At 41.5% G+C, this 26,700-nt stretch overlaps 1 protein-coding gene across 1 annotated transcript; it reads right to left on the reverse strand.

Annotated features, from left to right (window-relative positions):
• Window positions 1-24,758: 24,758 nt before the first annotated feature.
• LOC142165170 (uncharacterized) lies at window positions 24,759-25,586 on the reverse strand. The gene has a single exon (XM_075223784.1). It carries the CDS (start codon window positions 25,584-25,586, stop codon window positions 24,759-24,761), a length of 828 nt encoding a protein of 275 aa, XP_075079885.1.
• Between the last annotated feature and the right edge of the window lie 1,114 nt (window positions 25,587-26,700).

Consider the following 26,700-nt stretch of genomic DNA (forward strand, 5'->3'; position numbering starts at 1 on the left):
AATCACATGTCTACAGGGGGGAGGTGGTGCAAGTAGAGATTCCTTCATGTGAAGAAGACATAACCTAACACAAAGCCGATTTTCTTAGTGTATACACATATCCTTTCACCTTATTCCCGGTAGAAGCCTCTTTGTCGCCAATAGACCCAGTGATCCTGGATTTCTGCGGACAATATCGGGTGACGCTTGGACAGATCTATCCATCATTCTGGTGCATCATTTCTTTGATTAGGTATATCTTAAATATGGTCGAGGGGATGCATTTTACCCTTAATCATCTAATTAGACTATGTAGCCCCCAACTTTATCGAGGTGGCCTGATTAAGCTAAAGCGTCAATCCCCGAAGGCCTTTTTTTGCTAGTATTGATGAGGACAATGACCGAGGGTGGATGAGCCGCTTTGTCTAAGTCAGGACCTCGTACTTGATCCCTACAGAGAAAATGCCATTCCCTGAGGAATGGAATATGAAACGTAGGTAAACATGTTTTGCTAATCGGATATCTTTTCTTGCATTCGAATTAACTCCCTTCGATGATGCAGCAGTCGAGTGGTACCCCGGTGCTATAAAGGATCTCTTGGGCTGGGTCCGACAACATGATTCGACCTGCCCATATGTGAAGCACGTGTGGCGTGATCTCGCTAAGACCCATTGGGAGGCCAAAAACCATGGTGAGTTTTTGTTTCTGACATACTCGAGCTCCTTAGAGAAGATATCTCTTGATAGTACTCTTACCCTTTGTGCTTATGCAGGCCTTAGAGAGGCCATTTTGATGAGGGAACCCCCGCTCGAGGAAGTAGATACCCCGAAGCCTGCTAAGGAGAAAAAGAGAAAGAAGAAATCTCCAGCTGAGTCCCCGAAGCCGAAGAAGGCTAAAGTTCAAAAGCCCAAGGTTGATTTAGCGGCCTTAACTTCGGAAGTAGCAGAGAGCCCCCGAGCTAAGGGCAAAGAGAAAGATGACTCCCTGCTAGCACATAGGGAAAAAAGGAAGCGTGATTGCTTCAGATCTTGCTGAGCCGATGGCTATTGAGCCAAAGGTTTCTAAACCAGAACTTGCTGATGCTATCCCACCTCGGGCCGAAGAGACTCTCGAGGGTGGGTCAAATGATGTCCCTGAGCCGGTCAATGGCCAAAACATTTCTTGAGTCGAGGGGCATTCGGTAGATGAGTTAGGGGAGCCCAGTTTTGAGGTTCTCCAGACGCAAGAGAAGGCCCCAATCGATCTGGCTAGATTTATTGATGTTGGTGATTCTCTGTCGGGTCAGACATTCCCAATGAAGGAGATACGGAATGCCAATAATAGAGAGACTTCCGATGCGGGGGCGTCGGTCGGGGAGAATGACGTGTTTGAAGGATTCTTCACTAGGGTCGGAGAAAGCCCCGATCTTAATTCCTCGCTCATTTTCGAAGAAGCCGAGAGGCTCTGCAAATAGGTAATCATTCGTCGACTATGTTCTGAGCTCCAATCTTTGTCTTCCTAATTTTGTTCTTTTACGCTTTGAAGTTATAGTGCTTTACAATCAGTCCTTTTCTAAGTACCAAGCTGAGCTGGCCCACTATGAGAAAGAGTGTAGGAGGCTTTCATCATAGTCTCACAAGTTCTGAGCTCTTTCTACCCAAAAGGAGGAAGTTCTTTGTGACCTTCGGGCTCGTTTGGAGACGGTGTCTCCAGAGCGGACCGATCTTGCCGAGTAGGTAATACAGTGTTCGTATGTCTTTATTTTCGTGCTTCTCTGACTTTAGCATTTAACACCTTTGGGTTGATTTTTGCAGCTTGAGAATAAAGATGTCCTGATGAAAGAAGGGCTCAAAGCCAGGGATATTGAGGTTCTCGGACTCGAGCAACGTGTGGACAAGATAGCCTCTAAGAGAGATACCCTCCAGGGGAAGTTGACCTTGGTTGAGCATCATCTTCAGGATGCAAGGGTTGATAGCAGTAAGTATAAGGATCTCCATGCTGACTCGGTCGCCACACTATCTGCATCCAAGTCCGAAGCCGATGCGCTCATATCCTCATACCGATACATTATTGTCAATGCTCGAGCCAAGAAGGTATCTAAAGAGGCCGAGCTTGAACTGACCCGAGCCCTAGAGCACGCTCGATTAAGATCTCGAAGACAGGCTCTCAAGGATGTATTTACAGGGGTCATTGATTTGTCTACTAATATCGAGAAGGTGAAGGCCTTAGACAAAGAGTTGGCAGCTCCGCTTACTTCTGACGAGGCTTCAACTAGTGGCTCAGAGAGCGGTAAAGGTGAGGAAGAAGTCCCCAAGGGGGAAGAAGCCGTTGATGACCAGGGTGCTGAGGATGAAGTTGTCGAGGGCATAGCTCTTAAGGGAACTTCATCCAACCAAGTGACTCCGGCCGAGGATTAGGCTTTATTCTTTTTTCTCGGCTTTTCGTGGGAGCTTTGTAAATATATTTTGCGATTTTCATTATAGGAAAGGATCCTTTTGTGTCATCTTTGTATAAATTTCTATTTTACCTTTGTCTTTACCTTTGTGGTTTAATTTTTGTTACTTGTCGATGATTAGTCTGATGTGTTGGACTTAGCATACAAACCCCTTAGGTTTTTATGCTCGATGAATGATAGATAACAGTTGACCGTTCAGGGTTCGATCCTCGAGTCAAATTTTGACCCGGGACTATTGACCCTCAAGTTTTTAACACATTGGCCCTTAGGCTCTTTAGATCGACCCTTAGGTTCTTCAGGCTGGCCCTTAGGCTTTTACACATTGGCCCTTAGGCTCTTTAGGCTGGCCCTTAGGCTCTTACGCATTGGCCCTTAGGCTCTTTAGGCTGGCCCTTAGGCTCTTACCCAATGTCCCTTATGCTCTTTTTTAGATTGGGTCGATGCGACCTTTAATATGGCTATTATTTTACCTCATTTTGGCTAAAGACTTTTGAAGTTTTATTATGCCTTGGCATATTTTATGTTCGTCCGACTCTTCGACGGCTCAAACGAGAACCTTAATTATGAGTCGATATGTGATGATAGCTAAGTACCTTAGGGGTTCACTTGAAGGCTAAATTTTTGAAGCCTTTTCATTGGAGGTTGATTGTTTTCGAAGCCCTTTTATTGTTCGGAGCTGATATTATCGAAGCTCCTTTTATTATGCTGAGGGTAGCCTGATTAACCATTTCTTTTCGAAGTATTTGAAGGCTTTTAGTTTTATGGCGGCAGTCGGACATCGCCGAACCGCGTTAATTTGGCCGGAGCCTTTTGATATGACCGTAGTCCTTATGTTCGGCCGTAGCGTTTAGTCCCTGGGTGAGATAACATCGGCATCTATATCGAGGGTATGCCTTTTTAGGGGTCTTAAAAGTTCAGATATATAGTCTTGGCGTTAATATCGGGGTTATGCCTTTTTAATGTCTTATAAGTTTGGGCATGCCTCGTTGAGGTCTTACAGATTTGATGTTGCCTTACTGAGGTCTTACAAGCTCGAAGTTGCCTGATTGAGGTCTTACAAATTCAAGTTTTCGATTGCTCGATGAGCTGACTGTCGATGAAAGTCCCCGAGTGTTCGAGGATTTTTGGCCCTTGAGCCGTTTTGCGTGAAAGTATCAACTTCTTTGATGCACAAAACATTTTGACAAGCAGAGAGGCTTATTTAATTACTTGATATATGTGTACATGTTCTTGACTTCGGAGGCTCGATTATTCTATATGGACACGGTTCATTTGACCGTTTGGCCCAATACAATATTTTCCTATCGAGGTCCGTTAGTCGTAACTCAATTTTTTAAAACAAATAACCTCCGAGGGGGATGCCCCCAGTATTCGAGGCTGATTGAGAAGAATCCTTGAATACTTGTTGAGTTCTGCTTAGGTAGCATGTAGATGTTACCTCGTTAAATAGCTTGCCGGTAAAAAACCCATTTGGGATAAAACTCGAAAACCCGATCAAAGGGAAAAAAGGGTGCAACGTATGCTTTAAGACCCAAGGTCTTTGAGTTGAAGGGCATTCCGGTGTCTCCCATCAAACACTTGTAAGAAATTAGTATGAGACATACAGCCAAGGGAGAAGGTTATACCTTAGCAATAATAGCATTTGAGCATCGATATGTTCCAATTGCTTGGAAGTTGCTCGCCCTCCATGGTACCAAGTTTGTAGGACCCTTTGCCTACTATTCTAAGGATGTGGTATGATCCTTCCCAGCTTAGGCCTAGCTTCCCTTCATTTGGGTTTCAAGTGTTGGGGGTGAATTTTCTTAGAACTAAGTCCCCGACTCCGCAGTATCGGAGGTTTGTTCTCCTGTTATAATATCTCTTTATCCTCTGTTTTTGGGTGGCCATTCGGGCTAGCATAGCCTCTCACTTTTCATCTAGTAGCTCGAGGGCTATCGTCATGGCCTCGTTGTTTGATTCTTTGGTGCCATGTCAAAATCTGGCGCTTGGCTCTCCGATCTCAACCGGTATCAAAGCCTTGGACCCGTATACCAAAGAGAATACTGTCTCTCCTATGCTTGACTTTCAAGTTGTTTGTTATGCCCATAATACTTCGGGCAATACCTCTCTCCATTTTCCCTTTGGATTTTCTAACCTCCGTTTCAAGTTTTGGATGATGGTCTTGTTCGTGGACTCGGCCTGCCCGTTCGCACATGGGTGATAGGGTGTTGATAGGATCCTCTTGGTCTTATGATCTTCGAGGAATTTTTTCACCTTGCTGCCTATGAACTGATTCCCATTATCACATGTAATCTCAAAAGGGATCCTGAATTGGCATATTACGTGGTCCCAGATGAAGTCAATGACTTCTTTTTCTCTAATTTTCTCGAAGACCTCTGCTTCCACCTATTTCGAAAAATAGACAGTCATAAACAGAATAATTCTAGCTTTACCTGGAGCCATTGGTAGGGGACCAACGATGTCTATCCCCCAATTTATAAATGGCGATGGTGATAAGACTAAACATAGTTGTTCACCGGGTTGGTGAACCATTGGCGCGAACCTTTGGCATTTGTCACACATTCGAACGAATTCCTTGGTGTCCTTCTCCATGGTGTCCCAATAATAACCTGATTTGATCATCTTTCGAACCAAAGAATCGACACCAGAATGATTTCCACAAGTACCCTCGTGGATTTCTCGAAGTACATAATCGTTGTCCCCCGGTCCCAAGCATACTGCTAGAGGTCCGTCGAAGGTCCTTCTATATAATGTTCCATTCTCATCGAGTGAAAATCGAGTTGCTTTGGCTCGAAGGGCCCTTGATTCCTTTGGGTCTGTGGGCAGCTTCCCATTTCTCAAATAGTCGATGTATTTATTTCTCCAGTCCCATGTTAGACTTGTTGAGTTGATATCGGCGTGGCCTTCTTTAATCACCGACAAGAATAACTATAAAACAGCCCCCGGGAGTATGTCATCTTCTTCGACGGACGATCCCCGGTTCACGAGTGCATCGGCCTCGCTGTTCTGATCTCGAGAAATATGGACAAGAGTCCATTCTTTTAAGTGATGCAATATGTCCTGAAGTTTGTCTAAGTATCTTTGCATCATGTCTTCTCGAACCTCGAAGCTCCCATTTACTTGGTTGACCACTAGGAGGGAGTCACATTTTGCTTCGACGACTTCTGCCTCTAGGCTCTTGGCCAGCTCGAGACCTGCAAACATAGCCTCATACTCGGCCTCGTTATTTGTAAATTTTGAAGACTTTATAGACTGCCTAATTATGCTGCCCATAGGCGGTTTCAGAATGATGCCGAGTATGGACCCTTTCATGTTCGAGGCATAGGGTCCATACTCCCGATGATGTGACCGCTTTTATCAAGAGTTCTTTCTCTACCTCGGGCATGAGGGCAGGCATAAAGTCGGCCACGAAGTCCACCAAAATTTGGGACTTGAGCCATCCGAGGTTGGTACTCGATATCATACCCTCTGAGCTCGATGGCCCATTTGGCCAATTTGCGTGATAATTCAGGTTTGCACAAGATGTTTTGAAGACGGTACGTTGTTAAAACACATATATGATAGCATTGAAAATAAGGTTTTAATTTCCGAGATGCACTTATTAATGCAAGGGCTAATTTTGCAAGGGCTAATTTTTCTAAGTGTGGATACCTGGTTTCAGCATCTCCTAGAGTCCGACTTATGTAATAAACAGGGAATTGCGTACCTTGTTCTTCCTAAACCAACACACCACTTACCGCTACTTCAGATACGGCCAGATACAAGTACAATGTTTCATCTTCCTTTTAGGATTGGAGCAAAGGTGGGCTCGGGAGATACCGCTTTAATTCCTCTAAAGCATGTTGGCATTCGGGAGTCCACTCAAAGCTGTTTTTCTTCTTGAGCAAGGAGAAGAAATGATGACTCTGATCTGACGATCTTGAGGTGAATCGGCCTAAGGCCGCCAACCGCCCGGTCAGCCGTTGTACGGACTTTACATTGTTCACTATTGTGATTTCTTCAATGGCCTTGATTTTGTCGGGGTTGATCTTGATCCCCCTATTTGATACCATGAAGCCTAAGAGTTTGCTCGATCCTACCCCGAAGGCACATTTCTCAGGGTTGATATTCATGTTGTAACTTCTAAGGATATCAAATGTTTCCTACAAATGAGTCAAATGGTCCTCTGCGCGCAGGGACTTAACTAGCATGTCATCAATGTAAACTTCCATAGATTGGCCTATATGACGTTCAAACATCTTATTAACTAGGCGTTGGTACATAGCTCCTACATTTTTTAGCTCAAAGGGCATTACATTATAACAGTGTGTACCATAATTCGTGATGAACAAAGTTTTTTCTCTATCCTCCGGGTTCATTTGAATTTGATTGTATCCAGAGTAGGCATCAAGAACAGTGAGGGTCTCATGGTCGGCCGTGGCATCAATCAATCGATCGATGTTGGGCAATGGGAATGAGTCTTTGGGGCACGCTTTATTCAGGTCCTTATAATGTATGCACACTCTTAACTTATTTCCTTTTTGGGAACCACTACTACATTAGCCAACCATTCGGGATACTTTATCTAACTAATTGATCCTATTTTGAGGACTTTTGTTACCTCGTCTTTGATGAACGCATGTTTTACCTCGGACTGAGGCCTCTTTTTTTGCTTCACTGGTTTGAATCTAGGATCGACACTTAGTCGATGGGTGATTATTTCTGGAGGGATCCCTGTCATGTCTAAATGGGACCAAGCAAAGCAATCAATATTGTTAATAAGAAATTGAATGAGTTTTTTCTTGAGTTCGGGGGTTAACCCCGTTCCCAGTTATACCTTCCGATCTGGAAGGTACTTGATCAAGATGGCCTGTTTGAGGTCTTTGACCATTGATTTTGTTGCATCCAATTACTTGGGGAAACGAAGTTCCGAAGAGTAAGGAAGTCTTCTTCGTCATCTTCATTCAAATGCTTACAGACCACCCGTTCCTGGGGGGTCAGCCCGTTCCTTGATTCGTCCTGGATGGGGAGAGTCGATATTGGTTCCATGTCGTTTACCGCGAATATCTCCTTTGCTACATGTTGTTCTCTGTACACCGTTTTATACCATCTTTTGTTGGGAACTTCATCATCTGATGAAGGGTTGATGGTACCACCCTCATGTTGTGTATCCACGGCCTTCCAAATAAGGCATTGTATGCCATGTCAGCTTCGATAATATGAATCTTGGTTTCTTGAACTGTACCAGATACATTGACTGGGAGGATGATTTCTCCCTTCATTGTTTCGCTTGCCATGTTGAATCCATTGAGGACTCGAGAGGTGGGTATGATCTGATCGAGCAGTCCGAGCTGCTCCACCACCTTTGACCTGATTATTAGGACGAGGCCTAGATATCTTCTTCTCTAAATGTAAGTGTGTCTTTGGGTATATAGCTCCCAGTTTGCCTTTCTGTTACGATGGACACTTTGGCTTGTTTGAACATGGGTCCCTGTGGAACGTCGGTTCCTCCAACAATCATGTGTACTAATCCATTCTTTCCGTTGGCCTCTTTTTCTTAAAAGTGATTCTTGGCTCGATTGCTGAGGAATTCTCGAAGGTCCCCTTCGTTGATCAGTTGGCCAACCTCATCTAGGAGCTGCCTACAATCCTCAGTCCTATGACTATGAATGCCATGGTATTCGCACATCGAGTTGGGGTTCCTTCGGGCAGGATCTGACTATGCGGGATTTGGCCATCTGGCATCCCTGATTCTACCCATGGCTGATACAATGTCTGAGACATTGATGTTGAAGTTGTATTTTGACAATCGGGGTGCCTCCACTTACCTCGAATGCTTGTCAAACCCGGTCTTGCTCATATGTCCTAGGGAATTTTGGCCTTGATCTACTATTCGATCATTTCGAGGTATATTCCGCCTCGAAGTGTCTCTTAAATCTTTGAAATATGGCTGATACCTTTCTTTGCCTGATCTCAACTCCCTTTCTGTAGGCCTTGGTTCCTTTGCTAGGAGCCTGTTTGGATATACTAAGCCAGAGGGGGCTCCCAATTGGTCGTCCTCGACCCTGATCTTCGATTGATATTTGTTATGTACATCTACCCACGTTACGGAGGGATACTCGACCAAGTTCTGATTTAGCTATTTCGAAGCTATCGAGCTTTGCTCGTTCAAGCCCTGAGTGAAAGCTTGCACTACCCAGTCATTGGAAACCGGTGGTAATTCCATTCGTTCCATCTGGAAGCGAGATACAAATTCCCTCAGCATATCATTCTCCCTTTATTTGATCTTGAAGACATCGGACTTCCTTGTAGTGACCTGGATGGCACCTGCATGTACCTTCGCAAAAGAATCTGCCAACATGGCAAACGAATCTATGAGGTTCGGAGGTAGGTTGTGATACCACATCATGGCCCCCTTCGACAGTGTTTCTCTAAATTTCTTTAGCAAGAGGGATTCAATCTCGTCGTCCTTTAAGTCATTCCCGTTTACAACACAAGTATAAGCTGTAATGTGCTCATTGGGGTCTATGGTCCCGTTATACTTTAGGATGTCGGACATTCTGAATTTTTTTCGGATGGGCTTCAGAGCCGCACTCGATGGGAATGGTTTCTGCACGAACTTCTTTGAATCTACACCTTTTAGAATTGGGGGTGCGCCCAGATCTGATCGACCCTCGAGTTATAAGTCTCCACCTTTTTATCGTTAGCCTATATCTTCTTTTCTCCTGACTCGATTCTTTTAGTCAATTCCTCAAGCATTTTCATGATTCTAGGGTCAGTCCCCGAGCCTCTTTCATCGGGTCTTTCTAGCACTGGTTCGTGCTGCATGTTTACTGGTTCGTCGGTGTTAGGAGTTCTGTTCTGAATTAGAAGTTGAGCGATGGCGACTTGCTGAGCTTGCAGCATCTCGAATATCACTTGGAGGCTGACTCCTCCTTCTTCCATTCCTCGTGCTTCTTGGCCTCCAGCCTGGGCTTCCCTGCGTCCATTCTTTATGAGGTATGCGCCTGCTTCCGTGTCCAGAGCGTTGTGGGAGCTGATATCAACTGGCTCCACGTTTGGCACTCCCTCAAGGTTTACAGGTGGTACACCAAGCCTTATGCTGCTATTTTCTCCAATTCCTTCACTGTCATGAAGGGGTGCATTTTGTGTGCTAGACAATGACTCTATATTACAGTCCGCATTAAGCCTAAAATCAAAGAATCTTAGACAAGAAAAAGTGTAAAAAATAATATTTGTTATCAGAAAACTAGCACCAAAACAATCACTATTATTTTTAGCCCCACGGTGGGTGCCAAACTGTTTACCTTGAAAAATGGTAATAGCAATTATATTTGATTTGTGGTTCTAAAATACGTGATTTATCTTAATACTAGTTGTTATGTGAATAATGCCAAGTGTAAATGAGCAAGAAATGATAAGCAAACCAGTGTGGTCACAAGGTTAAGGGCCTCGAGCTCAGCGATATAGGACGTCGAGGGCTGCCTTTAATGATTGATAATGGGAAATAAATGAAGAACAAGTAATGAACAATAAATGAATAAGTAATAAATCTGTAAAGTAATTGTTGAGCACGTTTAGGCAAGAAAAGCAGAGAATGTTCTATTGTATTGAATATTCATGTGTGTTCCAAAATGACCAGGGTTCCCTTTATATAGGAGGGGGGAATGTCATCCCCAACAGGAATATCATCCCCAGCAAATAATATCATCCCCAACAGTCTAATCATGACAGAGAAATGCTATTGGTACAACTATGTAACAGACTTGTACGGGCTTGTACTGTCTATACAGACTCTGTCAATTCTGATCACTTGTCCTCGGGAGTTTCCCACCTTTTTACGGCTGTCGTCGATTTTCATACTACCTCGAAGTACGCCGTGATGAGTCTTCAATATACCCTCTCGAGGCGAGTTCTTTGGGACGAGCCTTGGAATGTGATTCGAGCACACCGAGGCCGGGCTCGAAACGCCATAGAAATCTTAAAATAGGTCTTCCCTAATTTTGACCGTATACACATTTACATAAGAAAAATATTCTTTCCTAGGCCTTTTACTCCATCTCAGTTCCTCATTAGAGGTAATTTCTCTATTTTTTTTAAGAGGTGTATGAGAAATTTTATCAGACAGTAGATAAATATATTCAAAGAACTTAGCATTCTTTATTTCAATTATACTATTGCAATCAAGCACATCACTTTTTAAAACAAGAAATCTATATTCAACACTGTGTTCAGCATACAATCAGCAGTTTTAGAACCTAATTTTCTCTTTTTAGGTTCAGGCAACAGAACTTTAGCAAGGCACTCCCACACTTTTATATATTTCAAATTAGGTTTATAACCCTTCCACAATTCATACGGAGTTTTGCCAGTTCTTTTATCTGGTATTCTATTTTGTAAGTGACATGTAGATAAAATAGCTTTACCCCATAAATTATCAGGAGCATTAGAACTAATTAACATAGAGTTCATCATCTCTTTGAATGTTCTATTTTTTCTTTCAGCTACTTCATTTGACTCAGGTGAATAAGGCGGAGTTACTTCATGAATAATTCCATTATTTTCACAAAATTCATTCAAAGATAAATATTCTCCACCTCTATTAGATCTAATTCTCTTGATTTTTCTACTAAGTTGATTTTCAACCTCAGTTTTATAAGAAATAAAAGCATTAAAAGCATTAAAAGCATCATCTTTATTTCTAAGCAAATACAACTTAGTACATCTAGAAAAATCATCAATAAATATCACATAATACTTTTTACCACATCTAGTCATAGTCTGCTTTAAATCGCCTAAATAAGTGTGAATCAATGATAATAATTTAGTTTATCTATTTACAAAAAAATAAGTCTTTCTAGTACTTTTATCTTTAGCAAATATTTCATAATTGTTAATATTATTTGAGTTTAAACTAGATATTAATCCTAACGAATGCATTTTTTATATACGCGACATTAACATGTCCTAGTCTAGCGTGCCACAAAGAAATTGACTCAACCATATAAGCAGAAGAAAATGCATTTTTGTTGCTGGTATTAAAAATGTTAAGCACAAATAAACTATGGTTACAATATCCGTTGCCCACAAAAATATTATTTTTGGTCAATACGACCTCATTATTTTCAAATGAAACCTTCACTCCAACTTTTCCTAATAACCCACAGAAACCAAATTGGTTTGGATATTAGGAACATCAATACATCAGTTAATGCTAGAGTTTTACCAGATGTGAGTTTGAGAAGAATTTTTCTTTTCCCAAGAACACGAGTTGTTCTTGAGTGACCAAGATAAATAGTTTCTTCTCCTTCCTCAACTTGGGTGTAAGACAATAATTCATTTTTGTTTGCACAAATATGCATAGTAGCACCAGAGTCTATCACTCAATCTCTCGGGCCACATTATTTATTTTGAAAATGACCGCAATGATTATATTATTCGCTTTTGTCAAATTTAATTTTGACTTAGCGAGATTGTCATTTATCCCAACTCTTCTCTTGCATTGAGGTGCATTTTTTCTTGAAGGTTTTAATATTATCATTGGATATGTAACCATGTCTATTCACATACCTGTGTTTTGACATTATTGTCTGCCAAAGTTGTAGATGCAACAACATATTTGCAACACCATGGATATCTGGCAGGATAGCTGGAACAGTAGCAGTAGAGACAACAAAATTGGTAGCACCATCAAAAAATTTCGTAGGAATATTACTTGCCATCGTTTCTTAGATTGTAGTAATTGACAGCAAGAATTTCAATAATAACACTGCTTCAATGTTATTTGTAAGCGGATACACGGATTGACTTGAGTCGTGCTGGGAATTGTCCTAAGAAACTATTTCAGCAATATGAAATGTTTTCCCAGGATTAAACAAGTCCATCTCTAATTTATTTAGAGGATACATGAATCAACAAAATATTAAATTACAAACCCAGCTAGCTTGTAGGAAAAGTAAATAAGAAAGAAAACAACTAATATTTAATATTGGACAACAAAGGAAGAAGAGAGGAGTAAACGGAAAGAAGAGAAATGATGTTTTTGCCGTATGAAATTGGCTAAAGGGAAGACCCTTTTATAGGCAAAAAGCTTAAGTTTTTTCTTGCCATTTGTCAAGTATGATTGTCAAGACTTGCATGCACCTTGCCACTGGGATGGACATTAGTCCACTTTAGTTGTATGCATCTTGCCACATGGATGGACAATTGTTCACGTTTTTGGAAATATCACAACATGAATAACTAGTGTTGGCAGATTTGTGTTATTAAACTCTTTATTAATAGCTAGCTAAAAATAACATGGAGTTCATATGCAGGTGAAATGATATTAAAAATACAAGACACATCACATAAGAGAAAAAGAAAACATACGTTGCACTTCTTCTCCTCACTCACTTTCCTAATTCAAAATATATATCTCAGCATTTTTCTAGATTCAAAATTAATCTTTGTTCACGCATATTTTCATTTTCAAAATAAATTTGGAGAACGAAGAAAATAGCCGCAAAGGGTCACTAGAGGCTCATCAGAGATGATCGAAAATTAATTTTTTCGGTGTGCATAATATCTAATGGTCTTTTGTTGTACGATAATCTAAAGCTATTTAACGCACTCAGCAGTAAGGATTTAGTAGTTTCATATTTGACATTTTATGTGCTTAATAGGTCGTGCTAAAAATTAGGTGTCTAAATGCAAAATGATGTTAAAGGGTCGTCGATATCTTTGACCATTTATGTAACATAACTTTAGTCATGGATGGACGTTTGAAAGAAGTGTCCAAAAACAAAAATTAGGAGGAAGTGGAAGTGGGCGTAGTGGAAGCGGTTAATATAGGTGTGATTGCTCAGCAAAGGAATTTGCAAGGATTAATTCTACCCTATCCTAATGGATTAATATATATGGTTTGGTATTGTTTGAAGCAACCCAAATGCGGAAAACATTTATTTTCTTCTTATTCTGAAACCCCTCCTCCCCCCTCCCAAAAAGAATACTAAGGTAGTCAACACAAATGGTCTAACCACTAGCATAGAGACAACCAATAAAAAAGTAAATGATTTAGGGTGTGTTTGGTAAGAAGAAAAAGAAATTCTGAAAAATAAATACTTTATTACTTATTTTTTGGTGTTTGACAAGTAACTAGAAAATATTATCATTAAATATTATATATAATCTAGGAAAATACAATGGATAATGAGGAAGACGGTGGAGGTGGCGGGAGTTGATCTGTCGGAATCATAAGGTCAGGGACTGGGATCGGGCAGGGATTGGGAGAAAGGGTAGAGGGTCCGGCTATAAGGGTCGGGAATCAGGGTTGAGTTCAAGGTCGAGGGTGGGGCTACCAGGGTCGAAATTGGTGTCAAGTTAGGCTCGGTCTTGGGGGGTCGGGGTTAGTGTTGACACTGAGGGCCAGTGTCGAGGTTAAGCTCAGGGATTGAGAATCAAGATCGAGATCAAGATCAGAGGTCGAGGGTCAAGGCGGGAATTAGGGTCAAGGATGGAGGATCATGTTCGAGTTGGGATCAAATTGGGAACATGGATGAAATCGAGGTCGGGGTGCAGGCTCGACGTCGAGGTCAAAGTTGGGGGTCGGGCTTGGGATCGTAGGGTCAGGTTCGTGTTTGGGGGCTCGGGGATGGGATCGAAGTCACTTGTCGAGCTGGGGCTTCGGGGGTCGGGGTTGGGGCCACGGTCAGGCTCATGGTTATGATTAAGGTTAGGGTTCAATGTAGAGGTCGAGGTCTCGGGATCAAGGTTAAAGTCGAGGGTCGAGTTTGAGGTGGAGTTGGTCAGTATGGAGATGTGTGGGAGAGTGGGTGGGCGATTGGAGGCATGATAGTGGTGTGGAGGGTTGAAACCATCCGTTGAGAGTTTTGAATAATACTTTTCTCCTCTTTCCAGGGACGTAAGTTCTTAAGGAAAATATGTTTCAAAATATTTTTGCCAACCGAAATGGGAAAATAGAAAAATATTTTCCTTCGTACCAAACAGTGCATGTATATATGCTCGTCACCTCGCACATGCGTCACCCCAACATATAGCAAACATCATTGCCTAGGGACATACCCTCTAGCCAAATCTAGGCAAGATACTTATCTCTAATGAGCGCGAATCAATACTCCAAGAATCCCTTGCCGCTTAAATCGACCTTCGAACGAGTCAAATCTAGTCAATACAACACAATTACATCAAACAAATCCATATGAATCAATTCTAAACAATAAAGCTGCAATCTTTAATTAATTACGTAAGGTCAACCAAAATGTCAATCCCGGCTCACTTCCAGAAACCCGACAAAACTCATAAATTTTGACTATTCATTCGGATACGAGTCCAAATATACAAGTGTCATAAACATCCGACTCTAAATCGGGGTTCAAATCTCAATTATTCACTTTCCAAAAATCTAGTACAATAGTACCCTCAAATTTCTCTTTCAAAATCCATAATCAATATGTAATAATTCATGGAGAAACAAGATATATTATCAAAATCAAGTAGAAATCACTTACCCTTAAAGTGGTGATGAAAATCTCCCAAAAAATCGTCTCTAAGCTCCAAAACTCAAAATAGTGAAAATAAGCCAAACCATCGAAATATAGGATTTTGCGAGTGATTTTCACATCTGTGGACAATCTAGTCACTTCTACGACATCGCATCTACAGAAAAAACTTTGCAAATGCGAGATTCACCAAACTAGATAACCCCTCGCTTCTGCGCCACACAATCCGCTCCTGCGGGGCTGCTGTTGCGCCCCAAGTTCACATCTTCTCATTCGCTCCTGCGCAGCCAAGTTCGCATCTGTGAATACGTCTTAGAGATTAAGTGTTATTACGACATCCTAAGGTGGAAAATTGGGGTCGTGATATTTTTTCTCATCTTTGTGAAGACGGTAATAGTGGAGGTCATCTTGAATCTGATGATTGGGTGAATGTGAGGAACGTGATAAAGTTTCTTGCAAGATTTTACGAGCTCACCAAAAAAGTTTTAGGTTCATGTTATGTCACTTGTAATGCCAATTTTGAGGATGTATCTGAACTTTATTGTCATTTAAAAATGTGCTTAACTAGTGAGGTTGAGAATTTGAGAAAAATGGCTGAGCAGATGCAAGAAAGGTTTAAGAAGTATTGATGTGAGCCTGAAAAGATGAATAAAATAAATTTTGTTGCTTCCATCTTGGATCCACATAACAAGTTTGAATATATTAGTCTTGCACTTGATGTTTTTTAGGGAGGAAAAAGGGGAGAAAATAAATGATGAAGCGTATGCTTATATGAATTCTTTGTTTGAAGAGTATCTGAAAAGGTATTCAACAAGATCTTGTCCTCAATCTCTATCTAGATCTACATCATCTGATAGCACATCTCATACATTTAGTGGGAGTGTTATAACTGCATCATTAATGACGAAGCTTCACTTGAAAAAATAAAAGGAAGACAATGGAAGTGGGAGTGCTAAATCGAAGTTGGATAAATATATCAGTGAAGAACAACAGCCTTATACTAAAGAATTTGATATCTTAAGTTGGTGGAAACACATGCTCCTAGATTTCCTTTTCTTTCAGAGTTAGCTCGTGATGTGTTGACCATTCCAACTTCTAGTATGGTGTTGGAATGTGCGTTTAGCACCGGCGACCGCATTCTTGATTCATGTAGGAGTTGATTGACTCCTAGATACGTACAAGCTCTGTGTTCAAATTCTCTTAGAGAAGAGAAGAATTATATTAGTGTTGAAGAAGAGTGAGGATATCTTCAGGAACTCGAACTTGGTAAGCTTTAGTATTATTTTTTGTTTTAGTTCAAAATAATATATTCCATTTTTTTATATTGTATGACATATTTGATCGAATTATCTTTAGATATGGAAAATAATGGAAGCACTACTAGCAGTTGATGTATAGTTGCTACTTGAGTGGTAAGTTTAATACTCTATTTGTTTGGTGATATACTTTATTAGTTTTGTTTTTTATCATCAAAAAATTATATTCTAACGTATGATTTTATGTTATTTTTTGTTAGGTTCAAGTTCAATCATTCCTCATGCACCTAGTGTGCTAACATATTTGTAAATACTTTGAGGTGGTAGAGAATAATGAAGAAGTTCTCAATTAGAGTACAAACACTGTGATCGAGTCTTTAATGTTCATCCAAGAGGGATGACACATATGGTTTAAGGAATCATATCAAGGGTTATCTTGAGCGTCTTCCAAAAATTCGTATTTAAGTTGATTTGAGACAATTTTATGTAATTTTGAATTTGTTAGACTTAATTAAGCTTAGTGTGTTAGTCTATTAGACAATTTGCTCTTACTGAAAGTAGTAAGCATTAGCTTTTGACTGCCTTGTTGGCTTGTGGTATTTGGCACTTAACAGTGGTATTTGTTTTGCCTTGTTTGTTGTTGCCATTATGTTTATTTGTTGTGATGCTATTTATGTGTTGGTAGCGATTGATAACGCCAAACTATGCCTTATACAAAGACACACACGGACGTAGCAAATATAATCTGAGTAATTCTGCCCAAAGTCGAACCAAAGAGAATTAACCTATCAATTACTTTTGACTGATTTACTAAATTCATGGAATCAATTTTCCCCAAACTTTATAATTCACAATTGATGATATTTCTAACAACTAAAGTCTGAAAATAATTAATAGCTGAAAATTAACTATGCTTGATGTGTAAACAGTTGGAATAAGGTCTAAGATAATGGTTACCCGTTGGTGATTTCCTTGGTTGTACGTTTCTTATAGTGATGCCTTTGTTGTCTCTATCAATCAAGAACTCTCCGGCTATCATAAATCTCTCTCAAGCAATTATGATAATTTACTAGACACACTCTCTCAAGCTACGCTAGCTAGATTCACATTACCGTTCTTTTAGATTGTACCCGAGGTATTGTTATCTCTAATCCAATCTCTAAACCCTCGGTTATGACTATCGTCTATACTCCGGGAGTGATGTTGTTCAAACAACTACCTAAATATGCACTCTCTCTCAAGAAGATACATAATAAATAGGAACGGATAATTGAGGGCCCTTTCAACTAACCACAATCAAAACGCAGATGAACAAATAGAGATTAACAACCAATTCAAACGATATTAATATAACAACCAAGTCATCCCCAACGGGTTTCACCAAAACCTTAGATTAAAGAATTTAGCTACTCATGACAACATAAGAATAAACTACGAAAATATTCATAATGGAAAATTGCAAGAAAAATAGAAGAGAATAAGAACTATGATGTTTTGGGTGATCTCTCACACTTGTCCTTCTTGCAAAAATAATCTCAAAATAAGCCTCTCTTTCTTGGGCGAGTTTTCTACATCTTATAAGGGCTTTACAAAAGTTTTCCCGAATTGACACTTTGGCCCCTTAAATTTCTGGGTTGTGAACATGCCGCCGCGGCCGCGGTGCTGACCGTGGAGAACACTAAATTCAACCGCGGTGATTGTGCTGGGCCTTTTTGTCTCCGCGTTCCTTCTCTTTTTGCTCTTTTGTGTTTGGGTACTTCTTGAATGGGTGTTTTCTTCATGTTATTGCCTCTAAACACTTCACGTTGCTTCCTCACATCTTATATCCCTTGAGAAACCAAATAGCATTAATTAAAGCATTTTGTTGGCAACTTACATTATAAAACAACAACAAAGCATGGGCAACTATGGTGTAAATAACAACTATATAGCCTATTATCAACACCCCACACTTAAATTATTGCTAGTCCTCGAGCAATTCACCACACTCCATAAAAATTCATTCCCTATGCTTTTCCCTCAACGACTCACGCCATGAACATTTCACAAGAGTTACACCTAGTAGTGAACAGCTTTTACCTCAAGAATCAAGTTTTTCGTACCCTGTAACATTTGCACTTACTCAAACCACTCTACACAATAGTCAAGATGCTCTTTTCCTTTGTGAATCACATGCCCTCACATCACACAAGAGAGTAGTTCCATATATATAATGATAGTGATAACAATTAGGAACTCAAATAGATAGAATTCGCTCACTCTCCAAAAAGAACATTCACATGCCACAAAGATGCACCATAGGCTTGCCCCTAGTGTAGTACTCGACTAATCGAGCCCCACTTAGTCTAAGATCAATATGACTTTATTTGGTTGTAATGTAGGCTAAGGGACGGGTAGGATACATTTGGATGTAGTGACTAACCTCCCTAAGCACTTTTAATACAATTACGTTGAATTTAAAAATCATCATTTTGTAAGCCAAAACTCCACCACATTTATTTAAACATCCCCATACATTAGGTGCAATTTGTACAAGCTACCACTTATTAATCACTACAAAATATATGAACTTTTTTTTCGTGGTGCTTTTCTTTTTACGCTTCACCTTCTGCACCTTTTCTCTCTTTACATGGTTTCACTTGAAAAACAAAACCACCACCCCAAACTTTTGTTTTTACATAATCTCAATACCAATCTAGTGCTTAGTGAGATGGAGGAAAATTGGTTCAAACAGCAGGCTATTCAAACAAGTGGTTAAGGTTCACATTGTGGTTGCCAAAGAAATAGGCTTATAGGCTCAACGGGGTTAATTAAGATGTAATGCATTCAGGTGGGTTCACTTTATATGTCTGGCTCAACAAAGAAATGCCTATATCACTTCTAAAACCGAATGAAGCTACTATTTCACTTTGCAAACACACATGGCAAGTTCTAGGCATCAAATGTACATCATGGAATACAATGATACTCACACTCACATGGCACATGACTAACTCTGGTTTAGTTTATCAAAACATTCTCTTTTGAGTGTTCAAGTTAGGTACAAACATACAATTTTTAAGGCACTTAAACAAGATTCAACCCTTGAAGCTAAGCGCTACACTCTAGCGTCTATCGTGTTCGGGTGTAAGAACGCTAAGGGTTTTTTTCTTCTACAATTTTAAGCTCGTCACCCATTAATCCTAACCTAAAACAAAAAAATCTACCTATACCCGGTTCAAGCTAACCCTTGGAAAAGAACCGTGTCCCAAAGAAAAACCAAGGGGGAGTTACTACACTACTAAGAAATAAAAAAATCTTTTTGATGTTTTCTATAGACTAGCTTCCCTCAAGAAAATTTTTCTAAAGAATCCGTCATTAGGAAGAGTCTTTATATTTCAATTTTTTTTCTCGACTTAGTCCCTCAAGAACCCCGCCGAAAGAGATCCATCATCGGGACAAGTCACTTCTATTTTAACTTCCTAAAACAACTGTTACTTTATTTCTAAAGCAACTAACACAAAACAAAAACAAACAGATAATATTCACAAGTACAACATACAACGAAGTTTCCCCCACCCCACACTTAAAATTAAGACATGTCCCCATGGCTTGACAATATAAAGAGCAGTGAGGTAAAGAAACTTCCCTGAAGGGTCACTCTTAATCTGAAACTGTGTCTGGGTTCACATTGCAGGCGCGACCCAGTGCTCTCAATCAACCCATGAATTTCTTTTCCGACTTCACCTGTCAGTTAGCCACAGCATCCATGCGGGACCCCAAGTCAGTGACGGAGGTCCGCAGTCCAGTTATTTCCCGCTCTAAAGCATCCATCCGAGTGCTCCGGCATGGCTGTGACGATCCTGCCTCGTCCCATCTAGGAGGGGCCATGATCTCAGCAACTTCAGCAGCATCAAAATCATCCTCAAACTCAGACGAGTCATCATTACGTCGTACTGGCTCTCGTCCCTCTTGCCCAATTTTTCTCGCCCGAAAAAGGGTTATTATAGGTAATTTCCCATCAACTCGGGAGTTCTTAGGAACATTAGCAAGGCGACATATACGGGTGACAAGCGAAGGGAAGTAGTGGCCTTTGCTTAGTTCGGGCGATCAGATGAACATTTCTTCAGAGAGGACTCGGGCGACATCAAACCCTTGGTGAGTCATGAAGCAGTAGATCATAGCGGCTCATGGCCCATTTACATCGGTGGTATTGCTAGATGGTAGCAACCGAGTGGTGATGACAGTGAGCCAACATTTGGCCTCCCAAGTAAGAGACTTGGAATGTAGAGTTGTCGGTTGTGCTACCCATTTGGGCTGTCTGCAAGGTATACAGATGACCTCCAGAATTCTGTCCCAGTCAACCATCGGGCGACTAGCCATGATGTAATGATCATCACCCGTGAATGCGGGGAGGCGATACACTCTGTGGATGACCTCTATAGCAGCATTAACCGGGGTGTTGTGCACAGTCACAACCTTGTCCTCGTGTTCTGGCAGGCTTTCATAGAATTCCCTCACTAGTTGAATATTTGCTTCCTCAGGAGCCTCAAAGAAGATGTCCAACTGACACCTCCGTAGCTCATCAAACATATTGGGGCATTCCTTCACCAAAGCATTCCTGTCGATATGGACCTCATGGAGTAACTTCTTGGAAAGTTTCTAATTATACCTTGCCTCTACTTCTGCAGAGACGAATCGAGTTCTATCAAACCGTGGTGCACTGGTTTGGCCCCTAGCTCGTGAGGAACCTCCTGGACCACTAGCAGAGGACCCAGTGTTTCGTCTCTTACGGGCTGAACTCATAATACCTTTCAAAACAGAGAAATGCGTATTAGGATGAGCCTAAAATATGTGACTATGGGTGGTTACTCAGACTTCACCACACCCATGTCACAACATCTCCTTATATCACCATTGAGGCAATTTCTCAAACACATTGTGGGCAAGGCATGTTCTTCATATTCATGGCCCCAAGGGAATCAAGAAAACTTCCCCAATTCAACTATCTACTACACCCACACATTCCACACTTTTCGTTAACCATCACCCACCAACGACACCATTCCAAACATTGAAACACAACCCCTTCACCAAACATATGCTAAAAATGAAATTACACTAAAAAGAAGAAGAAGAAGAAGAAGAACTAAACAAAACAAAATCCTATCACTAACACTACATTAGAACAACATAAACTAGCATAATGCAACAAAAACAATAGAAGGAAAGGAGAAGGGGGGTCGGAAACATACCTTGGGGGGAAGAAGATGAGGGGTGTTGTGAAGGAGGAAGAAGAAGAAGAGAGTATGGAGGGGAGGGTTATGGTTTAGAAAGAGAGATAGAGAGAGGGAAGTGGAGATTTTAGGGGGGGGGGGATTGTTTATTTTGATATAGGGAAGGGTTTTAAAAAAATAAAAAAATAAAATTCAGCGGACATCACCACGGTCGACGCCGCGGTCTGAGACAGAGTCTCCCGCAGTCGTTACCGTGGTCCGAGCCATGGCCGCGGTGAAAAATTGAACGTTCAGTGATTTCCGAAGTCGACGCCACGGTCTGCGGTCCACCCGCGGTCCTGGCTGCGGTCGCGATTGGAATTTTTTTTTGTTTTTTGTTTATATTTTTTACACGAAGTTACATACTGCACTTACAACACATTCGTGGATTTCCTCCCACACAGTGCCTGATTTAACGTCGCAGCACGATGCAAGTGGTTGAGCCATCACTCCTCATTCGCATACTGGGGTTTTTTCAAATTGATCACCACTGTATTCCCTTTTTCTTCAGCTATTCCAAGGTAATGTTTCAACCTTTGCCCATTTACTAATAACTTGTTTGTCCCATCTTCTGACTCAATCTCGACAGCTCCACTTGCGAACATTTGCACCACTCTAAATGGTCCTGACCATCGGGACTTTAACTTACCCGAAAACAATCTCAGCCTTAAATTATACAATAATACCTTGTCACCGGGTTTGAAATTTCTGTCCACAATGTGCTTATCATGCATCTTCTTCATTCTTTCCTTGTAGAGCCTCATGATTTCAAATGCTTGATATCTAAATTCTTCCAGCTTATGCAACTCTGTCAGTCGATTTTGTCCAGCTGCTTCGGGATCCATGTTCAATTGTTTCAGTGTCCACCAAGCTCGATGTTCTAGCTCCACAGGCAGGTGACAGGCCTTCCCAAATACCAACTTGTATGGTGACATAACTATTGGTGTTTTGAACGCAGTTCTATAGGCCAAGAGTGCGTCATCAAGCTTTTTTGCCCAATCAATTCGTGTGGCATTCACCGCCTTAGTTAGTACACTTTTTATCTCCTTGTTGGACACTTCAACCTGCCCACTGGTTTGTGGATGGTAAGGGGTAGCCACCTTGTGGTGTACATCATACTTTGCAAGCAATTTCTCGAAGGCTCTGTTACAGAAGTGAGTGCCTCCATCACTGATGATCGCTCTTGGTATCCCAAATCGGGTGAATATATTCTTTTTCACAAAACCTATCACCACTCTTGCATCATTAGTGGGCAACGCTGCATCTTCCACCCATTTAGACATGTAATCCACAACAACAAGTATGCATTTAATGCCAAATGAGCTGACGAAGGGGCCCATGAAGTCAATCCCCCAAACATCAAACACCTCTACCTCTTAAATCGAGTTCATGGGCATCTCGTGGCGATGGAAAATGTTCCCAGTTTGCTAACATTCGTCGCAGCCCTTCACCCATAGGTGTGCATCTCTAAACACTGTTGGCCAAAAGAACCTGGCCTCTAGCACTTTCGCAGTTGTCCTGGCTCCTCCAAAATGTCCTCCATATGCTGATGCGTGACAAGCCTGCAAAATAGAAGATTGTTCTATCTCGGGGACACACCTCCGGATCATATTATCAACACAGATTCTAAACAAATAAGGCTCGTCCCAATAATACATGCGGCAATCACGATAAAACTTTTTCTTTTGGACAGATGAAAGGTCATAGGGAACAATACCGCAGGCCAGGTAGTTTGCAAAATCTGCATACCATGGCGCTTCCTCAAGAGTGGCTGCGAGCAGCTGCTCGTCTTGAAAGATTTTCAGGATCTCTTCAACCTCGACTGATTTTTCAGCTCCTTCAAGTCGCGATAGGTGATCAGTGACTTGATTTTCTATGCCCTTACGGTCACGAATTTCGAGGTTGAATTCTTGCAACAGTAGCACCCAACAAATCAGGCGCGGCTTAGACTCTTTTTTCTCAAATAGGTACTTGAGTGTTGCATGGTCAGTGTATACAATTACCTTGGAACCAATCAGATATGATCGGAACTTGTCAAACGCAAACACCACCGCCAACATCTCCTTCTCTGTCATTGTGTAATTGAGCTGTGTACCGCTTAGCATTTTGCTTGCGTAGTAAATCGGGTGCATCAACTTGTCTTTTTGCTGCCCCAAGACTGCTCCTATAACATAGTTGCTGGCATAACACATGAGCTCAAATGGGTGCTCCCAGTTGGGTGCAACAATGATAGGTGCAGTGATCAATCTCTTCTTCAGTTTCTCAAATGCCAACCTGCAATCATTAGAAAACACAAAGTGCTGATCCTTTTCAAGGAGTTTGTATAATGGGTTAGCAATTTTGGAAAAATCTTTTATGAAACACTGGTAGAATCCAGCGTGTCCAAGAAAACTTCTCACCGCCTTGACTGAAGTGGGCGTTGGTAACTTCTCAATCACGTCAACTTAGCATGGTCGACCTCAATTCCTTTACTGGACACTCGATGCCCCAGGACTATACTTTCTTGCACCATAAAATTGCACTTCTCCTAGTTTAGCACTAAGTTTGTCTCCACACATCTTTTAAGCACTTTCCTTAAGTTGTGAAGACAGTCTTCGAATGAATCTCCCACCACGGAGAAATCATCCATAAAGACCTCCATAATATCCTCCACCATGTCTATGAAGATGGCTAACATGCACCGTTGAAAAGTCGTGGGTGCATTGCAAATCCCAAAAGACATTCTCCGAAAGGCAAAGATGCCATACAAACAGGTGAATGACGTTTTCTCTCTATCTTCGGGGCTATTGATATCTGATTGTACCCCGAATATCCATCTAAGAACCAGAAGTGCGATCGCCCAGCCAGCCTGTCCAACATTTGGTCAATGAAAGGTAGAGGGAAATGGTCCTTCCGGGTGGCTATGTTCAATTTCCTGTAATCCATGCAGATACGCCACCTTGTGACTATACGAGTTGAGATCAACTCATTGTTCTCATTTTTTACAACAGTTGGACAAGGGTGACCCAATTACTATCAGAGATGGGGAAGATGATTCCCGCATCTAACCATTTGATTACTTCTTTCTTTACAACCTCTTTCATGTTTGGGTTCAGCCTTCGCTGGTGTTCCATGGAAGGTTTGTGCCCCTCTTCCAGGAGAATCTTATGCATACAGAAGGCTGGGCCGATACCCTTTATGTATGCCATGGTCCAGCCAATGGTAGTCTTATTTTCCTGCAGTACCTGTACGAGCCGTTCTACCTGGACATCTAACAAACCGGATGATATGATAACAGGCAAGGTCGAATCAGGGCCTAAGAACACATACCTGAGGTGATCTGGGAGTGGCTTCAGTTCCAACTTGGGTGGTTCCTCTATTGATGGCTTTGCTGGAGGAGTGGCCCTTTTTCTAGCTCAAGGGACTCGAACTGAGGTTCCCTTGACCACAATCCTCGGCCTTCCAGTGCCATGACCCATTCAGCTAACCCTTCACCATCCATTTCTTCTAAATTCGTTAGACATGCCTCCAATGGATCTTTTACAGTTAGGGCCATATCATCTTCTTGTAGGATTACATCCACTGCTTCCACTAGAGAGAAATTAGCATATTCACTGGGTTTCCTCATAAATTGCTGAACATTGAATATGACTTCTTCATCGTTCAATCTCATTTTTAATTCCCCAGTTTCACAGTCAATCAGTGCTCTCCTCGTGGCTAAAAATGGTCTCCCTAAAATAAGGGGTATCTTCTCATCCACCTGACAATCCAAGATAACAAAGTCTGCAGGGAACACGAATTTCCCCACTTGTACCAACACATCATCAAGAATACCAGTGGGCCTCTTCACTGTGCGGTCAGCCAGCTGTAGCAGTATCGAAGTTGGCCTAGCTCTACCAATGCCCAGCTTGGTGTACACAACCAGCGACATCAGATTTATGCTGGCTCCCAAATCACACAATGCCTTTGCAAAGGCATAATGTCCAATTGTGCATGGAATAGTGAAGCTACCTAGGTCCGACATCTTTTGAGCCATCGGTTTTGTCACTAGTGCGCTGCAGGTCTGTGTCAAAGTTACAGTGGATAGATCCTGAAAATCAAACTTCCGTGACATTAGATCTTTCATCATCTTAGCATAACCGGTCATCTCCCTCAAGGCATCCATCAAAGGAATATTCAACTGAATTTGATGCAGCATCTCCATGAACTTCTTATATTGGCCTGCCTTCTTTTATTTGACCAGTCTCTGAGGGAAGGGTGCAAGTATCACCCTTTGTGCATTGCTTGCTGGCTTCTCTCTGTTAGAATTTTCTGGCACAAGAGGGGCCACTTGTTCTGCAACTTGCTCATTCATCTTTTCTTTGCCTTTTTCCTCCTGACTCTACTCAACCACCACTTCAATAAGTTCTGTTGGTTCCTCTACCTCTAATTGAACTGGAGTGGCTGGTGTAGTGTCCTTGCTGGCTTGTGCAATTTCCTGCTCTCTGTCTAAATCTCTCCCATTCCGGAAACTTACTGCCATCAGCTGATTCGGGTTTTGGTCCTTGGAGTTTATGTTTGTGTCTACAGGCAAAGTTCCCTAAGGACGGTTGTTCAAAGCCATGGACAGCTGACCCAGCTGCGTTTCAATATTCTTTATGGCTGAATCATGCACTGCCAATTTTTCCTGCACTTTATTATTTGTCCCAATGAGTTGCTAAAGCATACCCCTGATTTCCACCATGTTGTTATCTTGCTGTTGAGGGGGTGGTTGGTATGTCAATTGTTGCTGATTTTGCTGTGCATAGCCCTGTGGTTTCTGATATGGTACTGGCACCAATTGGTTTTGAGGGTGCATACCCCCAGACTGCTGCATATTAGGCCTATACTGCTGATTTTGTTGCGGTCTCCACTGTTGTGTTCCTTGCCTCTGACCCCCATAGTTGTTAACATAATTCATATCTTCCCTTGCCCCTTGATTTTCACCTTCTCCGCTCCATGAACACACATAAGACTGATTAATACAAGCTGTACACAGTCCCCCATTTGTTGTATCAACAATGTGCACATGTTTTGTACCCATCTCATCAATCTTCTTTGTCAATATGCTCATCTGGGTCATGAGTGTGGCCATGTTCTCTGCATGCGAATTATTTGGGTCAAGAGGAACTGAATGCACTATGGGTGCCAGTGTTGTACCTCTAGTCATCCACCCCGAATTTTGTGACATCTTATCGAGAAGGATTTTGCACTCAGTGAATGTTTTACTTAAAAATGCACCTCCAGCTGACGCATCCACATTTGCTTTCAAATTGTCAGCTAGCCCCATGTAGAATCTC

This window comes from Nicotiana tabacum, chromosome 10, assembly GCF_000715075.1.
Source record: "Nicotiana tabacum cultivar K326 chromosome 10, ASM71507v2, whole genome shotgun sequence".
Taxonomy (NCBI): domain Eukaryota; kingdom Viridiplantae; phylum Streptophyta; class Magnoliopsida; order Solanales; family Solanaceae; genus Nicotiana; species Nicotiana tabacum.